This window comes from Salmo salar, chromosome ssa22, assembly GCF_905237065.1.
Source record: "Salmo salar chromosome ssa22, Ssal_v3.1, whole genome shotgun sequence".
NCBI lineage: Eukaryota > Metazoa > Chordata > Actinopteri > Salmoniformes > Salmonidae > Salmo > Salmo salar.
In genome coordinates, this window is record NC_059463.1 from 5,866,552 (window position 1) to 5,894,455 (window position 27,904).

At 41.3% G+C, this 27,904-nt stretch overlaps 1 protein-coding gene across 1 annotated transcript in view; it reads left to right on the top strand.

Annotated features, from left to right (window-relative positions):
- Positions 1-27,352, top strand: part of LOC106582673 (neurexophilin-2) — a 104,834-nt gene extending 77,482 nt beyond the window's left edge. Inside the window, exon 2 of the mRNA XM_014165967.2 lies at positions 25,526-27,352. Within this exon, the coding sequence (XP_014021442.1) occupies positions 25,526-26,401 (876 nt within the window). The 3' untranslated portion in view covers positions 26,402-27,352. The remainder of the gene's footprint in view (positions 1-25,525) is intronic.
- The last annotated feature ends 552 nt before the right edge of the window (positions 27,353-27,904 follow it).

The window sequence follows — 27,904 nt, forward strand, 5'->3', positions numbered from 1 at the left end:
GCAATCCCAAGGGCTCCAGCTACAACATGAATGGTCGTTTTGTTCAATAAAATCCTTCTTTATATCCCAAATTGTCTGTTTAGTTGGTACCATTGATTTCAGTTATCCACTCGTTCAACAGGCAGGCAAAGGAGTCCAAAAAGCTACCGGTAAACTTCGTCCAAACAAGTCAAACAACATTTCTATTTAATCCTCAGGTAGTCTAATTTGTAAATAAACTATAATATTTCACACAGAAAGTACTATGTTCAATAGGAAAAGAAAATATGTAAGCGCACGCTGAAAGACTGATTTGGTCCAGGTGCTCTCCCAACAGAAACTCCAAATAGTTGTTTGTTTTTCAAAAAAGAAGCCTGAAACCTTGAATAAAGACTGTTGACACTTAGTGGAAGCCATTGGAATTGCAGTGACGGACCTAAATGGGTTTCCAATAGGTTTCCATAATAAGAGCCTGTGAGATTAAATCGTTTTTTTTTCCCTGGTTGGATTTTCTTCAGATTTTTGCCTGCCATATCACTTCTGTCATAGTCTCATACATTGTTTTAACAGTTTTAGAAACGTCAGAGTGTTTTCTATCCAATGCTACCATATATTATATGCATATCCTGGCTTCTGGGCCTGAGTAACAGGCAGTTAACTTTGGGCACATCAGTCAGGCAGAAATTCACAATACTGCCCGCTAGCCCTAAGAAGTTTAAACCAGGTGCATTAGATAATGTTTCAGTAATCCACTCGTTCAACAGGCAGGCAAAGGAGTCCAGAAAGTTACAATTACAATTAAATACTTAACCATACTTACGTGTCATGATTTTTGTGCCACGAATTCAATGGCGTGTTTGGCATATTACACTGGATGTGAGACTCAAGTGAGTGGTGGAAGAAGGTTTGAAGATTTGATTCCCTGAATACGGGTAGGACAAATTATTGACTGTGTGAGGGGAGTGAGAATCGGAAAAGATGGCTTTGGCAACAATAGGCTCGCTACCACCATTTGATCCTAAAAATCAGGAATGGGAGGAGTACTGTGAAATAATGGATTTTTTTTTTGCTGCTAATAAAATAACTGATGCCGCTATACAGAAATCCATACTCATAAGTGTTGTCGATGCACAGACGTACAGCTTAATGAGGAACCTGTTGAGCCCAGATAAACCAGGAGAAAAATCATTCATAGATCTAGTCGATCTATTAAAAAAATCACTTCAACCCCAAACCCAGTGAGATAGTGCAAAGATTCAAGGTGCATTCACATATGAGAAAACCTACCGAATCAGTGGGGGAATATGTGGCTTGAGAACTAGCACTGGACTGTAACTATGGGATTACATTATCGCAAATGCTACGCGATCGGTTGGTGTGTGGGATTAACTTGTATTTTCACGGCCGGATAAAAAACGTACCCGATTTAATATTTTTATTACTCCTGCCCAGAAACTAGAATATGCATATAATTAGTAGCAAAGAAAACACTTCAAAGTTTATAAAACTGTTTGAATGGTGTCTGTGAGTATAACAGAACTCAAATGGCAGGCCAAAACCTGAGAAGATTCTGTACAGGAAGTACCCTGTCTGACCATTTCTTGGCCTTCTTTGTCATCTCTATCCAAAACAAAGGATCTCTGCTGTAACGTGACATTTTCTAAGGCTCCCATAGGCTCTCAGAAGGCGCCAGAACGTTGAATGATGACTTTGCAGTCTCTGGCTGAAAAACAGTAGCGCATTTGGTAAGTGGTCGATCTGAGAACAATGAGACGGGCGCACGCGTGCACGAGACGACTCCATTTTCAACTTTGAGTCTTTGAACGAAAACAGGGTTTCCCGGTCGGAATATTATCGTTATTTTACGAGAAAAATCGCATAAAAATGATTTTAAACAGCGTTTGACATGCTTCGAAGTACGGTAATGGAATATTTTGAATTTTTTTGTCACGATACGCGCCGGGCGCGTCACCCTTCGTTACCCTTCGGATAGTGTCTTGAACGCCTACGAACAAAACGCCGCTATTTGGATATGACTATGGATTATTTGGAACCAAAACAACATTGGGTGATGAAGTAGAAATCCTGGGAGTGCATTCTGACGAAGAACAGCAAAGGTAATCCAATTTTCCTTATAGTAAATCTGAGTTTGGTGAGTACCAAACTTGGTGGGTGTCAAATTAGCTAGCCCGTGATGGCGAGCTATCTACTCAGAATATTGCAAAATGTGCTTTCACCGAAAAGCTATTTTAAAATCAGACACCGCGATTGCATAAAGGAGTTCTGTATCTATAATTCTTAAAATAATTGTTCTGTTTTTTGTGAACGTTTATCGTGAGTAATTTAGTAAATTCACCGGAAGTGTTCGGTGGGAATGCTAGTTCTGAACGTCACATGCTAATGTAAAAAGCTGGTTTTTCATATAAATATGTACTTGATTGAACAAAACATGCATGTATTGTCTAACATAATGTCCTAGGAGTGTCATCTGATGAAGATCAAAGGTTAGTGCTGCATTTAGCTGTGGTTTTGGTTTTTGTGACATTATATGCTAGCTTGAAAAATGGGTGTCTGATTATTTCTGGCTGGGTACTCTGCTGACATAATCTAATGTTTTGCTTTCGTTGTAAAGCCTTTTTGAAATCGGACAGTGTGGTTAGATAAAGGAGAGTCTTGTCTTTAATATGGTGTAAAATAGTCATATGTTTGAAAATGGAAGTTTTCGGATTTTCGAGGAGTTTGTATTTCGCGCCACGCCTTATCATTGGATATTGGAGTGGTGTTCCGCTAGCGGAACGTCTAGACGTAAGAGGTTTTAACCTGTTAGGGCTAGGGGGCAGTATTGACACGGCCGGATAAAAAACGTACCCGATTTAATCTGGTTACTACTCCTGCCCAGTAACTAGAATATGCATATAATTATTGGCTTTGGATAGAAAACACCCTAAAGTTTCTAAAACTGTTTGAATGGTGTCTGTGAGTATAACAGAACTCAAATGGCAGGCCAAAACCTGAGAAGATTCCATGCAGGAAGTGGCCTGTCTGACAAGTTGTGTTTCATCTTGGCTCTTTTTATTGAAGACTGAGGATCTTTGCTCTAACGTGACACTTCCTACGGCTCCCATAGGCTCTCAGAGCCCGGGAAAAAGCTGAACAATATCGAGGCAGCCTCTGGCTGAAACACATTATCGCTTTTGGCAAGTGGCCGATCAGAGTACTATGGGCTTAGGCGCGTGCCCGAGTCGACCCCATGCTTTATTTTCTTTCGTCTGTTTACCTAAACGCAGATTCCCAGTCAGAATATTATCGCTTTTTTATGAGAAAAATGGCATAAAAATTGATTTTAAACAGCGGTTGACATGCTTCGAAGTACGGTAATGGAATATTTAGAATTTTTTTGTCACGAATTGCGCCATGCTCGTCACCCTTATTTACCCTTTCGGATAGTGTCTTGAACGCACGAACAAAACGCCGCTGTTTGGATATAACTATGGATTATTTTGAACCAAACCAACATTTGTTATTGAAGTAGAAGTCCTGGGAGTGCATTCTGACGAAGACAGCAAAGGTAATAACATTTTTCTTATAGTAAATCTGACTTTGGTGAGTGCTAAACTTGCTGGGTGTCTAAATAGCTAGCCCTGTGATGCAGGGCTATCTACTGAGAATATTGCAAAATGTGCTTTCACCGAAAAGCTATTTTAAAATCGGACATATCGAGTGCATAGAGGAGTTCTGTATCTATAATTCTTAAAATAATTGTTATGCTTTTTGTGAACATTTATCGTGAGTAATTTAGTAAATTCACCGGCAGTGTCCGGTGGGAATGCTAGTCACATGCTAGTCACATGCTAATGTAAAAAGCTGGTTTTTGATATATATATGAACTTGATTGAACAAAACATGCATGTATTGTATAACATAATGTCCTAGGGTTGTCATCTGATGAAGATCATCAAAGGTTAGTGCTGCATTTAGCTGTGGTTTGGGTTTATGTGACATTATATGCTAGCTTGAAAAATGGGTGTCTGATTATTTCTGGCTGGGTACTCTGCTGACATAATCTAATGTTTTGCTTTCGTTGTAAAGCCTTTTTGAAATCGGACAGTGTGGTTAGATTAACGAGAGTCTTGTCTTTAAAATGGTGTAAAATAGTCATATTTTAGATTTTTTTTTTGCATTTTTGAGGTTTTTGAATAACGCACCACGGGATTACACTGGCTGTTGAGTAGGTAGAGGTTAATGATGACAGGATACAAATATGCTTGTTATCAGAGCCTAATCTCACGTTTGAGAATGCACTCAAACTGGCCCAGGTCATGGAGTCCGCAAACAGAAATGCACTGGATGTGCAGGCAAAGGGCGCAACTGCGTGCCATACAGTAAAAGAGATCAGCTCTGAGCGCACTGAATTTCAAAGAATGGAAAGCCGTAGAATAGCAGCAAACACACAGTTGCAAAGGCAAACACGCAGCGTTTGACTGTAAATTCAAACATGAAAAGTGTTATGCATGTGGGATAATAGGCCACATTGCGAGGACGTGCCGCAATAAATAAAAAAATACGGGCTGCAGAAAAGAGAACGGACAGAAAACCGAATACCTCCAGAAGATCTAGCTACTGCTCTAATCAAGTGATAGAAAGTGAAAGTGAGTGCGCAGACGCAGAGCAAGCATCCTCATTGTACAGTATACAGGGGGCGAATATGAAAAAGGTGAAGCCTTTCATTGTGGAAATGTGAATAAATGGATTTAAGGTACTGTTTGAAATAGACACAGGATGTAGTGTCACGCTGATGAACAGGTCCCAATTCTATAGGAAGTGGAAAAACTGCCCAAAAAGTGCCTAAACTGAGAGACACCCCCATTAAACTCGAAAACGTACACTGGGGAGAAGATCACTGTGATTGGAGTTGCTGATGTTCAAGTGGAATATAGTGGAAGGTGCTGGCCACAGTTTACTAGGAAGAGGGTGGTTGGAGGAAATAAAATTGACCTGGGATGAAATCAAATATGTCACGACAGAGACATTGACGCTGCAGCAGGTGCTTTCAAAGCATGAGTGTGTGTTTAAAGAAGAGCTAGGGACGTTAAAAGGGGCCCAAGCTACCATTAATGTTGCTGCTGATGCTACTCCCAGATTCTATAGGCCAAGATCAGTTCCATGTGCCGTGAAGCCTAAAGTGGATGTGGAAATTGACAGACTCTTAGCAGTGGATATAATTATACCTGTCAAGTTCTCGGAGTGGCCAGCACCAGTTGTTCCCATATTCTCACCAGATGGTTCCATCAGATTATGTGGTGACTATAAGCTGACTGTAAATAGAGTTTCCTCTCTGGACAGTACCCCATACCCAAAGTGGAGGATTTGCTTTCAACGTTAACCAGAGGGCAACAGTTCACAAAACTGGACATGAGTCACGCATATCAGCAAGTCTAATGATAAAGCTTCACAGAAGTACCTGACCATAAACACCCACAGAGGGATGTTTACCTATAAACTTTTACCTTTCGGGGTGTCTTCTGCACCAGCTATCTTCCAAAGAACCATGGAGGGAGTTCTGCAGGGGATACCCAAGCAGCGGTTTACCTCAACTACATTCTTGTCACGGGAGTCACGAAGGAGGAGCATCTCAGAAACTTGGGTGAAGTTTTGAGGAGGATGGAGTAGGCCGGTCTCCGGCTGAAGAGGAGTACTGCTAGCTGATGTTAGCTGAAGAAGTGCAGTACCTGGGTCACAAGGTGGATGCCAAGGGGTTACACACTGTCAAAGCTAAAGTGAGGGCTGTTGTGGAAGCTCCAGCTCCGACAAACATAACTAGAGCTGAAAGCCTATCTAGGCTTACTGAATTAATATAATGACTTGCCCCCTAACCTCTCAACTCTTCTGCATCAACTGTTAAGGAAGGATGTGGCCTGGAAATGGTCAGAAAGACACTTTTCTATTTTACCTTTATTTAACTAGGCAAGTCAGTTAAGAACAAATTCTTCTTTTCAATGACAGCCTAGGAACAGTGGGTTAACTGCCTTGTTCAGGAGCAGAACAACAGATTGTCAGCTCGGGGATTCGAACTCACAACCTTGCGGGTTCTAGTCCAACGCTCTAACCACTACGGTACACAAAACAGAGATTCCACAAGTAGTTATACAAGAGAAAACTCACTATTGTGACTGGCCTCTGATCTCTCTGTTCCATGAACAAAAACCAGTACCACAAATGGTCTCTCCATGAGGTCAACAATGGGCTGTGTGGCTCAGGGCCTACGAGTACAGAATCATTTACAAACCAGGTAGATACCATGGGAATGCTGATGCTCTGAGTAGGCTGCCCGTTCCAGAAATCATCATTCAGGAAGAAGAAAATGACCAGGTCTTGATGTTCGATGTGTTGGATGATGCATCAGTGAACACGGCACAAATCAGGCAATGGACTTCAAAGGATGTAACATTATCTCAAGTGCATGAATTTATCCTGAAAGGATGGCCTACAGTGACAGAGCCTCAGATCATGCCTTACTACGCTCGCCGCTTGGCCTTGAGTGTTCGAGATGGATGTGTCCTGTATGGTTCAAGAGTAGTTATCCCACCACAAGGGTGGGATATGCTACAGAAGTTGTTGCATCAGTCGCATCCAGGTATGTCGAGAATGAAAGGCCTAGCGAGGTCATACGTCTGGTGGCCAAAGATGGACGAGGATGTTGAAAACTAGGTTAGCCGGTCTGCAGATTGTCAGAGTAACTGGAAGTCACTCCCCACCACGCCATTACATCCATGGGAATGGCCGGAAAAACCATGGACACGACTACATGTGGACCACGCTGTACCTTTCCTAGGAACATTTTTCCTTGTGCTGATTGATTCTCGTTCAAAGTGGATGGATGTTTACCCCATGAACATGTCCACATCATAAGCTACGATTGAGAAGTTGAAACAAAGCTTCAGTGTTATGGGATTGCCTCAAATGTTGGTTAGCAACAATGCTACTTGTTTTACAAGCACTGAATTCACAAGTTTCATGAAACAAAATGGAATTCAGCATGTAAAGTCGGCCCCTTTTCACCATCTTCAAATGAATTAGCAGAACGTACGGTTCAGACCTTGAAGGAGGGGATGAGGAAGATGCAAGGGCCCAGCATTAAAACAAAGGTGTCAAGATTATTGTTTAGCTACAGGATTACTCCTCAAGCTACAATGGGGTTGTCACCTGCAGAAATATTGATGTCAAGGAGGTTAAGGTCAACCTTGGATCTCATCAGTCCAGACTTGAAAGTGAAAATACAACAAAAGCAATGGAATCAAAAATGTAATCATGACAACCTAACCAAACTCAGAAGTTTTTCACCTGGAGATGATGTCTATACAATAAACTATGGGTTTGGTCCTAAATGGATTCCAGCTACCATTGAGGATTGCTCAGGACCAGTACTGTGATCATCGGAAGTGGACAAAGACTAAGGAGACACGTGGATCAGATCCAAGCTCGAATTCCAGTTCCATCTGGGGATCTGAATCAATGCTTAAACAAGTAGGACAGGACACTGGAACGTTCCCCAGAGTTGCAGTTGGACAAACCACCTGAGACCAACAATGCTCAACTTCCTGAGATCACCAGTCCGGGATGACCTCCTCCTGTGAAGTCTCCAAAAAAGGACTTTGTTTCACCATCAAGGGGTGAAGAGCTGGTGGTACCAGCTACACCACCTCTGAGACGCTCTATTAGAGAGAGACGTCCGACAGACTTTTTCAGATTCCAAAGGAGATCATGTTTGAAAAAATGGAAATATGAAAATAGCAAAGCTCAGAAAGGAATTAAGTTGGGTTATTAGCTTTAAAGGGGGGAATGTAGTAACCTGGTATATTTATGTTTACCAATAGATGGCAGTATTGACTCAAGATGGTGGGTTTGCTTTCTGCTATCCATAGCCGTTTCCTATGTCTGCCAATATAACCGTGATTTAATAAAGCTTCAGGTAGCTTAAGCCAGGTGCATTAGAGAATGTTATTCTAAGTTAGAATTAAATACTAAACCGTACTTATGTGTCATGAGTCATCAATCTAAGAAGCCTCTAAGGATACTACAGGTACCAAAACATTTCTGCAGCATTGAAGGTCCCCAAGAACACAGTGGCCTCCATTATTCTTAAATGGAAGAAGTTTGGAACCACCAAAAATACTCTTCCTAGAGCTGGCCGCCCAGACAAATTGAGGGGGAGAAGGGCCTTGGTCAGGGAGGTGACTCTCAGACCATGACAAACAAGATTATCTGGTCTGATGACACCAAGCTTGAACTCGTTGGCCTGAATGTCAAGCGCCACGTCTGGATGAAACCTGGCACCATCCCTACGGTGAAGCATGGTGGTGGCAGCATCATGCTGTGGGGATGTTTTTCAGCAGCAGGGACTGGAAGACTAGTCAGGATCGAGGGGAAGATGAACGAAGCAAAGTACAGAAAGATCCTTGATGGAAACCTTCTATAAGAGCTATTTGACCAAGAAGGACAGTGATGGAGTGCTGCATCAGATAACCTGGACCCCACAATCACCCGACCTCCACCCAGTTTAGATGGTGTAGGATGAGTTGGACCGCAGAGTGAAGGAGAAGCAGCCAACAAGTGCTCAGCATATGTGGGAACTCCTTCAATACTGTTGGAAAAGCATTTCAGGTGAAGCTGGTTGAGAGAATGCCAAGAGTGTACAAAGCTGTCATCAAGGCAAAAGGTGAGTTGTGTGCTTGTTCTTTTACCTGGTACTGCAGGAATGGCATGCCCATCTTTTGTCAGAAATTACACTGATCACTCAAAACATTTTATAAAGTATTTATAAAGAATAAATAGAAATCACTTTAGATTAAGGACTGCAAAACTACTTTAGTAATGATTAATACATGTATTTTAAATGGTTTATTAATGACCCTTAAAATAAAGTGTTACGTTGTGAATTAATAAACAGATATATTAGACAAAAAAGAAAATCATTGAATAAATGCCTTATAGATGACCATTTTGCATCTGTAACTTTCTCACTCATCATTATTCACATTTCATTCAGGATTATCCGTAATCGTGGTAGCATACACATTAATGTAGAAGGGTTTATAAGTATATTATATTCGTATTTACAAAGTGACTCTAAAATTACATAACACATGCTATACCATTCATTTCTATTGGGCACAAAATAATCTGAACACAACCAAAACAAACAGAAAATGCTTCCAACAAATGTGTAGTCAGAAGCTTGATGTAGTCATTGTGTGTAATGAATATGGGACCAAATACTTTCTACTACTTTAATACATATAAGTGAATTTGTCCCAATACTTTTGGTCCCCTAAAATGACTATGTATTAAAGGTGCTGTAATTTCTACACGGTTCACCCGATATGGATGAAAATACCCACAAATTAAAGCTAACAGTGTTCCCTTTAACCTCATAGTTATGGTATCATTTCAAATCAAAAGTGTTGGAGTACAGTGCCAAAACAACAAAAAATGTGTCACTGTCCCAATATACTTTTGGAGCTCACTCTATTTCAAATAAGTGCATGTCATGTGTTCTCCCCTGCCCACGTAGCTAAGTGTTTAAATATTAGGCCACATATAATTACTTTTTCTCGCTGTTTTCTTCTATTGAATCCAGTATACACCTTCTGTGTTTGTCATAGAATGATGCCGGGACAAGTTTATGTGGATGCGGATAGATTTCCAGTGTTGGAATCCGCCCCAAGTGTCCGGTCTGGAACCTGATGTCACTAGCTCTGCTGGTTGGCTACTGCTTAGCAACCTAGCGATGCCAAAAGCATTGGCCTACCCCAGAAAGCTTATGTAAATTACGATCGCAAGAAAGGCCAAACAAAAACATTTTAGATTGCCGTTTTGGCCGTTAAATTGAATTTATTACGATGAAGTTCAATCCCCACGGTGAATTATTTTACATTTAGCTACAAATCAAGATATTTAATTAAATAGTGATCCATTCTGACTACTACATTTATCATCACACAGGACCACATGCTGACACAGACCAATCACAGGCTAGCAGGCTAAGAGGAGGCTCGCGCACTCATGCCATACTCATTAAGGTTGACTCTCTCAGGCAGGATGAAAACTACTACATCGACCATGATCCTTTGCTAGTTACGGTCACTTTCACCGTGATCTCTAGGGATTTATTGGCGCCATTCAGCCCCATTTAGCAACATGGCACGCTTCAAATTCAAATTCTTCCGGCGCCATCTGGAGTTTTCTATATGAATACGTGGATGACGTCAGCACTATGACTATCTACTGGTTTTAATGTCTATGTTTAATAAAAAGCACTGTATAAATGTCTAGTAGATGGCTATTGCCTTACCTATGTGTTATATAGCCAGTCTAATGACATGTTAGACTATATTGCAAGTAGCCTAGGGTCTAAATGTTCCCCCGAATCCCCCCTTCCCTAATTAGCCTACTATAGTTGGTATGAAATATATACTAAACAGAAATATAAGCGCAACTTGCAACAATTTCAAAGATGTTTCTGAGTTACAGTTCATGTAAGGAAATCAGTCAATTAAAATATATACATTTGGCCCTAATCTATGTATTTCACATGACTGGGCAGGGACGCAGCCATGGGTGGGCCTGGGAGAACATATGCCCACCCACTGGGGAGCCAGGCCTAGCCAATCAGAATAAGTTTTTCACTACAAACGGGCTTTATTACATACAGAAATACTCCTCAGTTTTATCAGCTGTCCGGGCGGCTGGTCTCAGACGATCCTGCAGGTGAAGAAGCCTGATGTGGAGGTCCTAGGCTGGCGTGGTTACACGTGGTCTGTGGTTGTGGGGTCGGTTGGACGTACTGCCAAATTCTCTAAAACGACATTGGAGACAGCTTATGGTGGAGCAATTAACATTAATGTGGCATTGTGTTGTGTGACAAAACTGCACATTTTAGAGTGGCCTTTTATTGTCCCCAGCAAAAGGTGCATCTGTGTAATGATCATGCTGTTTAATCAATTTCTTGATATGCCACACATGTCAGGTGGATGGATTATCTTGGCAAATATGATCTGTGTCAGTGTGCGTGAGTGTCTTTCTCTGTTTTCTTCCTACCTCGACTGCACCGAAGCATCTGATCTGTCATTTCTCACAGACATAGACACAGCATTGGACCAGCAGAAGCAGAACTTAATAAGTCGGTTAATTTCACACATTTAGCAGCATTGGCCTCAATCCTTTTTTTGGTCTCTCTGCCTTTCTGTGTTTCTGTTCTGACTGAGTGACTGACAAAGAGTCAGAGCGGGTCTCACTCCCTTTGATGATGCGCGTTTGACTTTGAATGTGAGTTCGCGCCACCTCAGTTCAGCCAGTCATAAATCCGACCAGCCCATCTTGGTAGGTGGACTGGCTATTGTCACTGGTCAGCCAAATGCTTAATATATATTATTCTGCTAAATTATTATGAGAAATTGTCATATTTTCTTTTTTAAATAATAATATAACAGGCGGGGTTTGATCCCAGACTGTGTCACAACCGGCCATGACCGGGAGTCCCATAGGGTGGCGCACAATTGGTCCAGCGTCGTCTGGGTTAGGGGAGGGTTTGGCCGTGGGGCTTTACTTGGCTCATCGCGCTCTAGCAACTCCTTGTGGCGGGCCAGGTGACTACAGGCTGACTTCGATCGTCAGTTGAACGGTGTATCCTCCTACACATTGGTGCGCCTGGCTTCCGAGTTAAGCATGCGAATGTTAACTTAGTGCGCGGATCTTGCTAGCGGAATCAAATTCGATAACATCCGGTGAAATCCGAGCGCGCCAAATTCAAAATACAGAATCGTAATATGAAACATTCGTGAAAATACAAGTGTCATACATGATTCTTTAGCTTAGAATCTTGGTAATTGAACTGCATTGTCCGATTTACAATAGGCTTTATGGCGAAAGCATAGCATTTGATTATCTGAGAACAGCGCCCCACAACAACATATGTTTTCAAACCAGCACAGGCTTCACAAAATAATAAATAACGATAAAATAAATCACTTTTCTTTGAAGATCTTCCTCTGTTTGCAATCCCAAGGGTCCCAGCTACACAATGAATGGTCGTTTTGTTCAATAAAATCCTTCTTTATATCCCAAAAAGTCCATTTAGTAGGTGTCATTGAGTTCAGTAATTCACCCGTTCTACATGCAGACAAATAAGTCCCTAAAGTTACCAGTAAAGTTCGTCCAAACAAGTCAAACGACGTTTCTAATTAATCTTCAGGTAGTTTAATATCTAAATAAACGATAATATTTCATACAAAGAATGTTCAATAGGGAAGGAAAATAACGAAGAGCACGCCCTCGTTCACGCGTGCAAAGAGACAACTTTTGCCTTAGTGCTCCATATGGATAAACTACTATTCCTCGTTGGTTTTTCAAAAAACAAGCCTGAAACCATGTATAAAGACTGTTGACATCTAGTGGAAGCCATAGGAACTGCAATCTGGGAGGCGGAAGTCATAGTTTCAATAGCTTCACATTTGAAGTGGATGGGAGCTCAACAACAAAAAAATTCTGGATGGATTTTCCTCGGGTTTTCGCCTGCCATATGAGTTCTGTTATACTCACAGACTTTATTTTTAACCGTTTTAGAAACTTCAGAGTGTTTTCTATCCAAGTCTACCAATTATATGCATATCCTAGCTTCTGGGCCTGAGTAACAGGCAGTTTACTTTGTGCACGTCAGTCATCCAAAATTCCGAACAAAAACCAGTCCCCAAAACAGGTTAAGAAGTACGGCTTGGCGGTAGATGTTTCGGAGGACACATGACTCGACCTTCACCTCTCCTGTTGGGGAGTTGCAGCGCTGAGACAAGATCGTAATCACAAAATTGGGGAAAAAAATAAAATAATAATAAATATATTTTTTATATATAAATAAAAACAGGCCCATGGGCCGCCGGCCATGTTATAATTAAATATTTTAGATAATTTATATTTGGTACACAATGTGTGTGTGTTTACTTTATTTTTTTAATTATTTTTACCCCTTATTCTCCTTAAATTTGTGGTATCCAATTGGTAGTTACAGTCTTGTCTCATCGCTGCAACTCTCATACGGACTCGGGAGAAAGTCGGACTTGTGCTTCTTGACACAATGCCCACTTATCCCGGAAGCCAGCCACACTAATGTGTCAGAGGAAACGCAGTACACCTGGCGACCGTGTCAGCGTGCATGCGCCCGGCCCGCCACAGGAGTCGCTAGAGCGCGATGGGACAATGACATCCCTGCCGGCTAAACCCTCCCCTAAACCGGATGACGCTGGGCCAATTGTGCACCGCACAATGAGTCTCCCGGTCGCGGCCGGTCGCGACAGAGCCTGGACTCGAAACAGGATCTCTAGTGGCACAACTAGTGCCTTGGACCACTGTGCCACTCGGGAGGCAGTGTGTGTGTGTGTGTGTGTGTGTGTGTGTGTGTGTGTGTGTGTGTGTGTGTGTGTGTGTGTGTGTGTGTGTGTGTGTGTGTGTGTGTGTGTGTGTGTGTGTGTGTGTGTGTGTGTGTGTGTGTGTGTGTGTGTGTGTGTGAGAGAGAGAGAGAGAGGATGGGGGGTCAATTTGACTCTTCTCAGTGACAGCAGATCAATGGAAGATGAGAGGGCAGAGGGAGAGATAGAAATGAATTGATCGTCACAAATAAAACTCCAATTAAGCAAACGAACAGCCTGGAGGGTCAAATGCTCCAAGATGGGCTGCACTCATCCTCCTACTATCACTCCTTTGGGGGACGGGGGACGGGACAGAGAGAGAGTCATGTATCCTCATATTACTCTTCTGGGAGAGAGAGCAATGTCAGCCATGGGATGGTGGGCAAGCAGGGCAGGCCACATCCTCTGGCCACTCACTCACTCACTCACTCACTTACTCACTCACTCACTCAATCAATCTTTCTCTCTCTAGGGGGAGGACAGGTTTTAAAGGATAAATGTGAGTATGAGTGAACTGTAGATCAAGGATCAGACCATTGCAGCTGCCAGCTCATTGATCCAAAGCTTCCTAATGATGAAAATAGATCTTAATTGTAACAGTCATTGACAGATCAGAAGTCAATTTCACCTGACACCCTAACCCTCTAGCATTTGATAAGTGAGTATGAACCTACTCTCGTCCTGCTGCATCGAACATGCTCTGGCTTTCCAATCACTGCAAGTGCATCCCAAATGGCACCCTCTTCCACATATAGTGCATTGCTCATGACCAGAGCTCGATAGGCCCTGGTCAAAAGACCCTGGAATAGTAGTGCAATTCACAGGGAGTAGGGTACCATTTGGGACAGAGCCTGCTTCTCTCTGTATGCACTTACAGTTGATCGGCTAGCTCTTCGCTCCTCTTTCCTTAACAGTGTATTAAGATGCTTTTTGCTCGTAGACCCACCAAATGAAGTTAAAGTGTTATTAATGTTTCAACATCCCCTAGAGAAAGTGCATGTTCTTGCTCTTCTCTCTCATCTCACCTCTTCAGTAATAACATTTTCCTTAGCTTATTCTCTCTCCTGTAATGTCTCGTAATCCAATTCTCTTCCTGGTAAATTGCTTGCCTGTATCATACATATGTATTTTACCAGAAAAAAAAACACTCCATCTTTATCCGTTCCCCTCCCAAACCATAAGCTTGACAAATAAATGGGGGGGGGGACTGAGAGAGAATCTTGTGTAAAATCATCTTAGCTGTGGAACGTTGCTGACATATATCATGCTGGCATGCCAAATAACACAGATGCATTACTTCAATTGACCACCTGTCCCTTAGAGGTGAACTGAGTTTGGTGAATGAGATTATTGGGTTGATTTGAAGTTCTTGTACGGTGTGAAGAAATCTATTTCTGTCAGAGAAGAGGGAAAGATTGCTTCACTCCGTTTTATGATTATTATCTGAGGGGGTCAGAGGGACGGCTATATTTGTCAGCTTTTCAGGTGTAGACCTACAGTACTTAAGTCTTTTTTAATGGTAGTGCGGAATTACTTTGTGTATTTAAGTATTCATACCCCTTGATGTATTCCATATTTTGTTGTGTTACAGCCTGAATTCAAAAGTGATTAAATATTGTTTCTCACCTATCTACACACAATACCCCATAATGACATAAGTATTCACACCCCTGAGTCAATACTTTGTAGAAGCACCATTGGCAGCAATTACAGCTGTGAGTCTTTCTGGTTAAGTATCTAAGATCTTTCCAAACCTGGACTGTGCAACATTTGCGCATTATTCTTTTCAAAATTCGAATTGGTTGTTGATCATTGCGAGACAACCATTTTCAAGTCTTGCCATAGATTTTCAACTAGATTTAAGACAAAACTGTAACTCGGCCACTCCGGAACATTCACTGTCTACTTGGTAAGCAACTCCAGTGTAGATCTGGCCTTGTGTTCCTCTAGGCTTTTGACTGTGCTTAGCTCCATTCAAATCAAATCAAATGTATTTATATAGCCCTTCTTACATTAGCAGATATCTCAAAGTGCTGTACAGAAACCCAGCCTAAAACCCCAAACAGCAAGCAATGCAGGTGTAGAAGCATGGTGGCTAGGAAAAACTCCCTAGAAAGGCCAAAACCTAGGAAGAAACCTAGAGAGGAACCAGGCTATGAGGGGTGGCCAGTCCTCTTCTGGCTGTGCCGGGTGGAGATTATAACAGAACATGGCCAAGATGTTCAAATGTTCATAAATGACCAGCATGGTCAAATAATAATAATCACAGTTGTCGAGGGTGCAACAAGTCAGCACCTCAAAAGTAAATGTCAGTTGGCTTTTCATAGCCGATCATTGAGAGTATCTCTACCGCTCCTGCTGTCTCTAGTGAGTTGAAAACAGCAGGTCTGGGACAGGTAGCACGTCCGGTGAATAGGTCAGGGTTCCATAGCCGCAGGCAGAACAGTTGAAACTGGAGCAGCAGCACGGCCAGGTGGACTGGGGACAGCAAGGAGTCATCATGTCAGGTAGTCCTGAGGCATGGTCCTAGGGCTCAGGTCCTCCGAGAGAGAGAAAGAAAGAAAGAAAGAAAGAAAGAAAGAAAGAAAGAAAGAAAGAAAGAAAGAAAGAAAGAGAGAAAGAGAGAATTAGAGAGAGCATACTTAAATTCACACAGGACACCGGATAAGACAGGAGAAATACTCCTGTATTGTATCAATTTAATACATTTTTAAATTCATGCTGTAACTCAACAACATTTGGAAAAGGTCAAGAGGTTTGAATACTTTCCGAAGGCTCTGCATGTAGCTAATGCAGCTTTATGTACCTCCACTGGTCTGGATTTTCCAGTCTGTGATAAGTGAAATATACTGTGTATGTGTTTTAATTTAGATTTCTACAAATAGCTGTAGGCCTACAGTATATACATTTCTGGACATATGAATTATTTATTTATTGTATTTATTCCGCAACAACCAGCATTGATTTTAAAGGAATCCTATAGCTATACCCTCCCTTTCCTGCCGTGTTTGAAGCAACATTACTGACTCCATACTTTCAACCCTAATCTTTGACCTCACTGTGTGATCTCCTGGCGTGTGGCTAATTTGCTAAAACATTATCTGCTCCCCATGTGAGAGGAGCCATTTCACCCTTTACCAACCTCTACCCAGTGTGTCTGATTTAAAATATGAACCATATCTTTAGCTTACCAACCTCGGGGCCGTGTCCTTACTAGGGCTGTGGCGGTCATGAAATTTCATCAGCCGGTGATTGTCAAGCAAATAACTGCCCGTCTCACGGTAATTGATCGTTAATTAACATAAACACATTTAGCATCTCCTGACTTCTACACATAGCCTACAATCAACTGATGCAGACCTTTGGAGCACCTACATTTTAAAATGTCTAATAAATCCATGTAATATATCCTACACCTTCACAATAAATCCATTATTTATTTTAGACAGGTCTAAAGAAACATGATATGAAGAAAATGTAGTCTATTTCAGAAGAACAGAATAGTGTTGTCCTTATGTTAGGTCCTGATCTGGCTATGTGATATGGCTGTGGGCTACACTCATTTAGCAGACAGGATTTGCTTAGAATTCGGTGGCATTATTTTAGATTATTTTATAGTATCAAGAATACAATTTAACAAAGCTGAATAAAATAGAAAGGATATTTTCTCCAAACAATTTGAGAGAGTGCGCACATGCGGCTATTCTGTGTCGAGCGGTTAACAAAGAAACAGGCACTTCTATGCTTCATTTAGAGTTACTAATGTAACTTTAGTTGTGATACAAACGTTGGGCTATATGTTTAGATGTTTTATACATTCTAAGGCTGCATGATGCGACTTTAATGATGATTTGAAAAAAAGTTGCATGAAAGGCATGAGCTCTGCTTTGTTTTTTTGTGCAGGCTGTACACACTTCATCAGTCTCTTATTCACAATTTGACAAGCACTTGATCATTTCCCGGCTACATCGCCTTTGTGTGGCCGTGATGCCCCCTAAAAAAATCCATGCCATTTTGCTATTGGGCTGAATATAATAATTTGTATTCCCTCCTCCCTGTGTGCTGCATGCTCTGAAGCACCTCTCACTCACATGGCTCTCTGATTGAGTCTTTCTCACAGGCTACAAGTGAAGACAGACACATCGGGGACGCAACTGCACACATCCTTATCCAATTCCGAGGCGCATATTGAAGATATTGGAAGAACTGTCCACATTTACTTTTCGTCAGCCAACAAGATGAGTAGGCCTAACGAACACCAAAAGCACTAGCCTATGTCAATCTACTATCCCCCGTAGTACAAAAGTTGACGTATTCTGTGCGAGAAATAAATATTCCAACAAACATAGTCTGGGACAGTTGTGGGATGCGATAGATCCCAAAATAATACAACCACTAGCATCAAAGACACTTTTTATTACTCAATGAGGCTGACACAACAGATCAGAACATTTAGCTTAAAATGTTGATAAACTATTAGGCTATTTCTTCACATTATAAGCGCAGCAGTGCGCACACGGCAGTAGGCTATAAGCGCAAATGTTCCATTAGCGGGAAAACACCATTATCAAAAGGGACCGCAAATGTGATTATGTATGTAATGCTTTTATTATAAAGGTGCGTTTTTATGGTGAAAATGATCTTCCCCAAACTTGAAACTCATGCGCTGCTTATGTATGCCAGTTAGGCTCTACACCCATTATAAAGCGGATTAATGTGCTTAATTTTAAGAAGTTATTTGGTCACTTTAGTTGTAATACAAACCTTATCAAAACATATAGGCCTATGGGCTAGGCTACATGAGGTGTGAGACTATGATTTGAAAAAGTCGCAAAAGAAAGGTATGCATTGTTTCTTGCCTTATGCTGGGCATCATTCGCAAGTGATAAGGCTAAGTGCAAGGCTAATAATGTCACCTATCAGACTATTCTTGATTCAATCTTGTCTTTACATATACTAAATCATGTGTGAAATGTGTTTTAATTAAGAATGGGCCATTATCATGCATCTGTCTCACAGGGGCAGGGGGAAAAGAATACATGCCATTTATGCACTTAAATAGCAAATGGAGAACGCTTTTCCCGTGGTTCATTTTCATGCCAGCCAGGTAGGCTATACTCCTGTTGTAAAGACATGCAATGTGCTTAATACTAGGAAAGTTGAGGTACAAATATAGTAGGCCTAGCCTATAGAAAGCTGATGGGATCCCCCTCTTTTTAATAAAGGTCATCACTCTGTTTTCTCACGCAATTGCATAGACTATAGAAATGTTGCGCAACATGAGCTCATGGGCTCTCATTAAGTGTTTGATTAGATTTTCAATCACATTTGCATTGATGTCAGAGTGATTAGAGGGACAATAGCGTGCTGAGTACCAGGCAGTTAGCAAGTTTGGTAGACTACTAATGACCATCAGCAGCATCAGAGCTTGGAGAAGCCTAATTACTGTGATTAAACGGTTATATGGAATTTGACTTTCTTCATGACTCGTGACCGCCGGTGTAGTTGTAATATGGTCACCGTAACAGCCCTAGTCCTTACCAACCTCTATCTAGTGTGTGTCTTTGATTCAAGATAGTCACTTTTGATGGACAGATGTAGCTTAAATCTCTCTGTAAGGATGAATATCCTGGACTGACTCCACATATAAAATAGGAGTATTTAGGACTCCTCCTCACTGATGCATTCAAAGGGGGTACTCTGTCTGTTTTATACGTCAACCTTTTTCTGTTTGGGGATCCAGCTTCGGCTGCTGAAATGAGAATGACAAGTCCAGGTTATCACATGGATATTGTATCTGCTGTGAGGTGTATGCAGGGGTGAAAGTAAGGCGATACGGTCCGGTACGACATCCCAGCAAAATAAATATTTACCATACCGGTAAAATATGAGCCTATAGCAATAATTGAAACAAAATGTCAAGAAAGCTTCAGGCTATTTCATCACTATTTATCATTACCGCAAAGGGTTGGGGATGTAAGGGATTACAAATAAAACTGTAACTGTAATCCGTTACGTTACCAGCTAAAATATTGTAATCAGATTACAGATACTTTTGAAAAACTAGATGATTACTTCATGGATTACTTTTAAATTCAGAAAGGATGTTTGTGAAAAAAAATCTTTGACACTTCTCTGTTTTCTCAATGACATTCAAATCGTAATTGAAAAAGGCGCAAGTTTAAGTTCGTTCCACCTGAGCGAGTCTGACCACAAGTCAGAGACCACTATGATGACACACCAAATGTGTTTGATGGATCGCGGGAAAAGAGCAGGAATAGGTTTTTGTAGGCTACAGTCGAAGCTATGTCTTCCAATGGTGCGACTGCTGTCGGCATCCAAAGATTATCCAATTTAAATAAACTCTTGGAGGTAAGGATGACAGCAGTGGTGTAGTCTACGGCGATATGGATATCACTTATTGATATCTACATAGCGCAATGATGTGATTCACACTGCTTGAGTCTCATTTAGCTATTTGCGCCTTACTATTGTGGTTGTTGTGGATGGCTATTCACAAATCTAAATGTGTATTTGAACCCAATAATAGTTGAATTCAAGAAGTTTGGCTGCCTATCAATCATTGTTTTTGAAACCAATGGACAGCCAGTGAAAATGTGCTCATGTAACAGCTGCATAGTGCGGATCCCAGCCTATGGAATAAAAGTAGGGCTTTTATTACTCAATCTAATTCATTCTGACGAAAACAAAACAAATCCATAGACCTAATGGACACATGCTCAAAATCGCACACTTTTAATAGACTTAAAGGGGCAATCTGTAGTTGCTACATCCATTTTTGGACGTATAAATTATCTATATTAATGTAAAGATATAATTTAATCGTATTATTATATGTAGTAGAAAGCGATGGGTTAGAATAAGTCTGCATAACCAACCCATGAAGTAAAATTTTACATCGATATGGCCAGCTATGTAAACTTTAACATTGATTTATCCTGGAATGGATGTCGTTCAATTGGTAACATACATTTTTGTCTTCTTCAAATTCCTCTTAAGGGGAAAGTAATCTAAAAGTAACTGAATGTACTCAGATTAAGTTTGGGTAATCCAAAAATTACGTTACTGATGACATTTTTGGGCAGGTAACTAGTAACTGTAACGGATTACATTTAGAAATTAACCTACCCAACCCTGTAACCGCATGTCAGAAGCATAAAAAATGAGTGAATGGACTCCAAAATGTGGTTTGATGAGATCACTAAGCTTACCCTAAAGTAAAGTAAATTGAATTAAACTGCCAAAATGATGTAACCTAATTAGCCTACACCTGTCTATACATACATTAATATAAATCATTCAAAATAGGCAACTACACCAAAAAGCATGATTCGGCCACAGAGGATCATTAGCTTATTTTTATTTTTTTAATAACTGTGGATTGTTTTTAATCGTATTGTTTTATTCATGAAATAATTCAGAAATATTGTGCTATAAACATAAATACAGTGAGCATACATCATTGAAGTAATTGGATATTTTGATTGAAATGCAGTGAATCAAAAACTATTCATACCCGACCACATGTTGTTGTGTTACAAAGTGGGATTTTGCTTCCGAGCGGCGCAGCGGTTTAAGGCACTGCATCTCAGTGCTAGAGGCATCACTACAGACCCTGGTTTGATCCCGGGCTGTATCACAACTGGCCGTGATCGGGAGTCCCATAGGGCGGCGCACAATTGGCCCAGCGTTGTCCGGGTTAAGGGAGGGTTTGGCCGGGGTAGGCCGTCATTGTAAAATAAGAATTTGTTCTTAACTGACTTAATTGTATTTTTTGTCAGTGATCTACACAGCATACCGTGTAATGTCAAAGTGGAAGAAAAATGTATCAACACAAAAGTATTGATTGAAAATAAAACACAAATATATTTTGATTGGATAAGTACTCAACCCCCTGAGTCAATTCATGTTAGAATCACCTTTGCAGCAATTAAAGCTGTGAGTCTTTTTGGGTAAGTCTTTAAGAATGCTGCAAACCTGGATTGCACAATATTTGCCCATTATTCTTTTTAAAATGTTTCAAGTGTTGCAATAGATTTACAAAGCAATTTTAGTCAAAACTGTAACTACGCCACTCAGGAACATTCAATATTGTCTTGGTAAGTAACGTTATTGTCCTACTGAAAGGTAGATTTGTCTCCCCGTGTCTGTTGGAAAGCCTGTGCTTAGCTCCTCCTTTTCTTTTTATCCTAAAAAACTCCCCAGTCCTTGCCGATGACAAGCATACCCATAACATGATGCAGCCACCACCATGCTTGAAAATATGAAGAGTGGTACTGAGTGATGTGTTGGATATGCCCCAAACACAATGCTTTGTATTTAGGACAAAAAGTTTCTTTGATATATTTTTTGCAGTATTATTTTAGTGCCTTATTGCAAACAGGATGCATGTTTTGAAATATTTTTATTCTATACAGGCTTCCTTCTTTTCACTCCATCATTTAGGTCAGTATTGTGGAGTAGCTACAATGTTGTTGATCCATCCTCAGTTTTCTGTCCTATCACAGATAGTTGTATGTTTGGGGAAAAAAGATGGGGTAGTCATTCAGAAATCATGTTAAACACCATTATTGCAGAAAGAGTTAATCCATGCAATTTAATATCTGACTTGTTAAGCAAATTCTTCAGCTTTTTTCAGGTTGACATGTTTTATTAATTTGTAAACATTTCTAAAAACATAATTCCACTTTGACATTATGGGGTATTGTGTGTAGATCAGTGACACAACATTTAAATGTAATACATTTTAAATTCATGCTGTAACACAACAACATTTGGAAAAAGTCCAGGGGTCTGAATACTTTCTGAAGGCACCGCACATCATATGTAGCCTGGATATTGTAGTGAGGAGTATCAGTTAGTTGACCTCTAAAGCTCCACACACACACACACACACACACACACACACACACACACACACACACACACACACACACACACACACACACACACACACACACACACACACACACACACACACACACACACACACACACACACACACACACACACACACACACACACACACACCAAGACCATGGAGCCTCTGCATAACACCATGCTGACAGAGCTGTGATGATTAGGTCTAATAATGCTGTGTAATTCAGTGTTAGTTTGAGAGATTGCCACACATGGCGCTACCTGACAGCACTGCTGACATGGCTGTCAGAGAAGGTTAACCACTGCATGCATGTGTTACATGTACATTCATACATGTATAATGTATTATTGTAATTATGCTAAAACCTACATGACATGTAACAAAATACACTGGAATTACACTACACCTACGTACAGTTGAAGTCGGAAGTTTACATACACCTTAGCCAAATACATTTAAAGTCAGTTTTTCTCAATTCCTGACATTTAATCCAAATAAAAATGTCCTGTTTTAGGTCAGTTAGGATCACCACTTTATTTTAAGAATGTGAAATGTCAGAATAAGAGTAGAGAGAACTATTTATTTCAGCTTTTATTTATTTCATCACATTCCCAGTGCGTCAGAAGTTTACATACACTCAATTATTATTTGGTAGATCGTTTAACTTGGGTCAAACATTTCAGGAAACCTTCCACAAACTTCCCACAATAAGTTGGGTGAATCTTGGCCCATTCCTCCTGACAGAGCTGATGTAACTGAGTCAGGTTTGTAGGCCTCCTTGCTCGCACACACTTTTTCAGTTCTGCCCACAAATTTTCAATAGGAATGAGGTCAGGGCTTTGTGATGGCCACTCCAACACATTGACTTTGTTGTCCTTAAGCCATTTTGCCACAACTTGGGGTCATTGAAGTATGTTTGGGGTCATTGTCCATTTGGAAGACCATTTGCGACCAAGCTTTAACTTCCTGACTGATGTCTTGAGATGTTGCTTCAATATATCCACATCATTTTCCTACCTCATGATGCCATCTATTTTGTGAAGTGCACCAGTCTCTCCTGCAGCAAAGCACCCCCACAACATGATACTGCCACCCCCGTGCTTCACGGTTGGGATGGTGTTCTTCGGCTTGCAAGTCTCCCCCTTTTTCCTCCAAACATAACAATGGTCATTATGGCCAAACAGTACTATTTTTGTTTCATCAGACATGAGGACATTTCTCCAAAAAGTACGATCTTTGTTATGGCGGTTTTGAAGCAGTGACTTCTTCCTTGATGAGCGGCCTTTCAGGTTATGTTGATATAGGACTTGTTTTACTGTGGATATAGATACATTTGTACCTGTTTCCTCCAGCATCTTCACAAGGTCCTTTGCTGTTGTTCTGGGATTGATTTGCACTTTTCGCACCAAAGTATGTTCATCTCTAGGAGACAGAACGCGTCTCCTTCCTGAGCTGTATGACGGCTGCCTAGTCCCATGGTGCTGATACTTGCGTACTATTGTTTGTACAGATGAACGTGGTACCTTCAGGCGTTTGGAAATTGCTCCCAAGGATGAACCAGAGTTGTGGAGGTCTACACATTTATTTTCTGCGGTCTTGACTGATTTCTTTTGATTCTCCTATGATGTCAAGCAAAGAGGCATTGAGTTTGAGATACATCCACAGATACACCTCCAATTGACTCAAATTATGTCAATTAGCCTATCAGAAGCTTCTAAAGCCATGACATAATTTTCTGGAATTTTCCAAGCTGTTTAAAGGCACAGTCAACTTAGCGTATGTAAACTTCTGACCCACTGGAATTGTGACACAGTGAATTAAGTGAAATAATCTGTCTGTAAACAATTGTTGGAAAATTAATTGTGTCATGCGCAAAGTTCAGACTTCAACTTTTACTGTCCTTTCTATGTAAATTATGTTTAAATAGGTTTTTAGACACTTACTGACTTTCTCGGTCATCTCGCAGTCAAGTCCATGTTACCTATCTTTGATTTAGATTCTGTGAGTTCACTGCCCTCTTCCTCAGACACACACACATAGCAACCCACCCAGGGGACTCCAGCAACTGTTAAAAATCCACCAGCAACTCGTTATCAGATCAATAGCCATTCATCAACATCTGTCTTTTAATTAATTCAGCCAGCGCTCAATATACTTCCAGTCATTTCACCCCGATCAATTCACCTTAAAACCAGACTGCTGAGGCCCGCTTGGCCCCATGTTAATGAATGAGCAGGAGAAATGCATACATTCATTGAATGAGTAGCTGCGTCCCACATGGTACCCGATATCCCCTATATAGTGCAGTACTTTTGACCAGAGCCCTATGGCCAAACCCTATGGGCCCTGGTCAAAAGTAATGCACCATATAGTGCCATTTGGAATGCAGACATAGATCCATTAATGTGTGTATTGAGTACTGTATTAGGAGTCTGAGACAAATGGCAACATGAGGTTATTATTGGGATTAATGATTGATAGCAAATGAGCAGAGTTTTGGCACAAACCTGTCTGTTCTACGTCGCTGGTTTGTTCAGACAGAATTAGAGACAAAAATCATTCTTGCATGACTATTTACGCCGACGTCTGACTGTGGGGGGTGTTGCTCTCATTTTTGAGTTTTGGTTTTGCTTGTTTGCTGGTTTGCTTATCTATTAGGAGAATTGTTTCTACTGTAGCTGGATTGCGATGTGTCTCTGTTGTGGGGAGCTTGTGTTGGTGTTATAACCCTTTAAGAAAAGCTGGAGTTTTAAACATCAAACCGTCATCTTCTGGGGTGTGTGGCAGAGTGTGTGTATGTGACAGTGCTTCACAGTCTATGTGTTTGGCAGTGACATGATTGATGAGACATGAAGGGAGAACAAGGGAAGATGTCTAGTCAATCACCTCTGTGAATAACCACTTACTAGACTGTGGATTAAAGCTGTGTCGCCTGTCTGAACAAACATGTCCATTATCTTCACATGTAAAATCTGCTTCACTGTGTAAAACAGCATCCACAACAAATTCTGTCGTTATAAAAATAGACTCTTTGTGTGTGGTTGGAATCGGGGGATGAAGAAAACCCATCCAAGTCATCTAACAACCTGCATAGTGTATGAGATGAATGATAATCAATATTCCTTGACACTAACTCTCTCCCCCCCTCTCTCTTTCTCTCTCACTCTCTCCCTCTCTCTCTCCTCAGGTGCAGGGACTGGAGAAGCAGGTGGCCAAGGGCTACCCTGGACTAGACCTGGGTCCAGCAGGCTCAGTGATGAAGACCCTACCGTATGGCATGGGAGAGGGAGCCGTCGGCACCGGCGGAGGGGCCACAGGGGGAGTCAAACCCCCCTACCAAACCACCTCCCGCATCTTCTCCACCGGCATGGACGGGGTCGGCAACCCGCCCATAAAGCCTCCTCTGAAAACCCCCACCTACAGCTTCTTTAACCCCTACGACTGGGCTCGTAATCAGTCGCTCCTACTCGACCAGACAGGCTACCGCAACAAACGCAAACCCTCACTTAAGACGGCCCAGAAGACCAAGAAGATCTTCGGCTGGGGGGATTTCTACTTCAACGTGAAGACCATGAAGTTCAGCCTCTTGGTCACGGGGAAGATCGTGGACCACATCAACGGCACGTTCACCGTCTACTTCCGCCACAACTCGTCCAGTCTCGGTAACGTCTCCGTCAGTATTGTCCCTCCCACCAAGGTGGTGGAGTTCGAGGTGTTGCAGCACCACCAACCAAGCCTACACGCTCAGCTACACCCAGAGCTCACCCAGATCACCCAACAACAGACCCCGCACCAGTCCACCATCGACCCCAAAGAGATAAAGACCTTCAACTGCCGGGTGGAGTACGAGAAGACCAACCGCTCCAAGAAGCCCAAGCCCTGCCTCTACGACCCCTCCCAGACCTGCTTCTCAGAGCACACTCAGTCCCATGCCGCCTGGCTCTGCGCCAAACCATTTAAAGTCATCTGCATCTTCATCTCCTTCTTCAGTATCGATTATAAGCTCGTGCAGAAAGTGTGTCCAGACTACAACTTCCAGAGTGATCATCCTTACCTTGGATAAGAGAGGAGGAATGAGGAGAGGAGAGGGGAGGGGAGAGAATCTTAAGCACGTTTGAGGGGATCCGTTTGGGAAAGGGTCCAGATGCAGAATCGCTAATATTGATCAGAGAATGTGTAGTTATTTGGGATGCAAGGTGATTTGTAGATCAGTGATCCCATGAAGTCCGACTCCAATGTATTGTAGTCGATCTCAAACACTCACAATGACAGGACTGATGACCACAGGGATAGTATTTTTCTGCTCTCAACCTCCTGTTGGATTGTGGATATTATAAATGAGAAGTACGGCTAGTTGGCATCATGGATGAAATACATTATATGGCAGATTTTTCAAAATGACCTAAAAACCCTTGTATTAGTTTACTTTAATTTCTATGTAAATAATGTTTAAAAAAATCTATACAGCTCTGCTCTTTAGACATTGGTTATCAATTTTAAATAATTTCTGTCTGTTCGATTTAAACTTTCAAAACAAGCTGGGAAGTATGGACGTTTGATTTTGATGATGTCATATTCTATCTGATGATCTGAATGTGTCATGCTGTCCCTATTATACTATCATGCAGTATAATCTCGGAACCCAGAGTCTTGGAACCCGGAACCAAATCTTGCGTGCGCGCAACAGTCTGCCACAAGAGACTAGACCTTGAATGACATTATAGGTTCTAGAAGACTGTTATGTTTTCATTCAACATTTTTAAATCCTGGATTCAAGAGAATATATAGTCCTGGAGTTATATGTATGAGAAATGATACGCTGGATATGCATACAATATATGAGCAAAGCACATTAAAATGATCTGTTTCAGGTCATTGAATAATGGTAAACGTACTGGGATTTATTTTCACATCATATTATATTTTACGTTCACTGAACAAATTTATTAGGCATTGTATGAGTCAAGAGCATTGTATGAGGCATTATATAAAAAATAAAGGAATCTTAAATTAATCTTCAGTTTGACATCATGATTTGTATTTATTTGCTTGAAAAAAATAACCGTGCAAAATAATCTTCATTCAGATGTTTGTGTCTTTCTTAATCACCTTCCCTATACCGGTCTTCTTATACTATGCATCACTGTCAGCTCTCTCTCTGTCTTGCTACACTTTCAGGGATAGACCAGGGTTTCCCAAACTCGGTCCTGGGGCCCCCCCTGGGTGCACTTTTTGTTTTTTTGCCCTAGCACTACACAGCTGATTCAAATAACCAACTCATCATCAAGATCAATGACGTTCAGATGGAATGGAAGACCCCGGAGCTCTACTACCCATGTATCTTCTGGATCTGCTCAGGACACACACACACACGCACACGCACACACACAAAATGGACTGTTTCTTCTGGAGCTGTTTAGGACACACAGGACACAGAGATTTATGTAGTTCTTCGTCCCAGGAGAGCACCTCTTTATCACGTCTCACTGTTGTGGTTGGGAAGGGTCTCCGTGTTATGTTCCATCTCCTTGACACTGACTGTGACACTCTCCCAGAAGAGTAATAT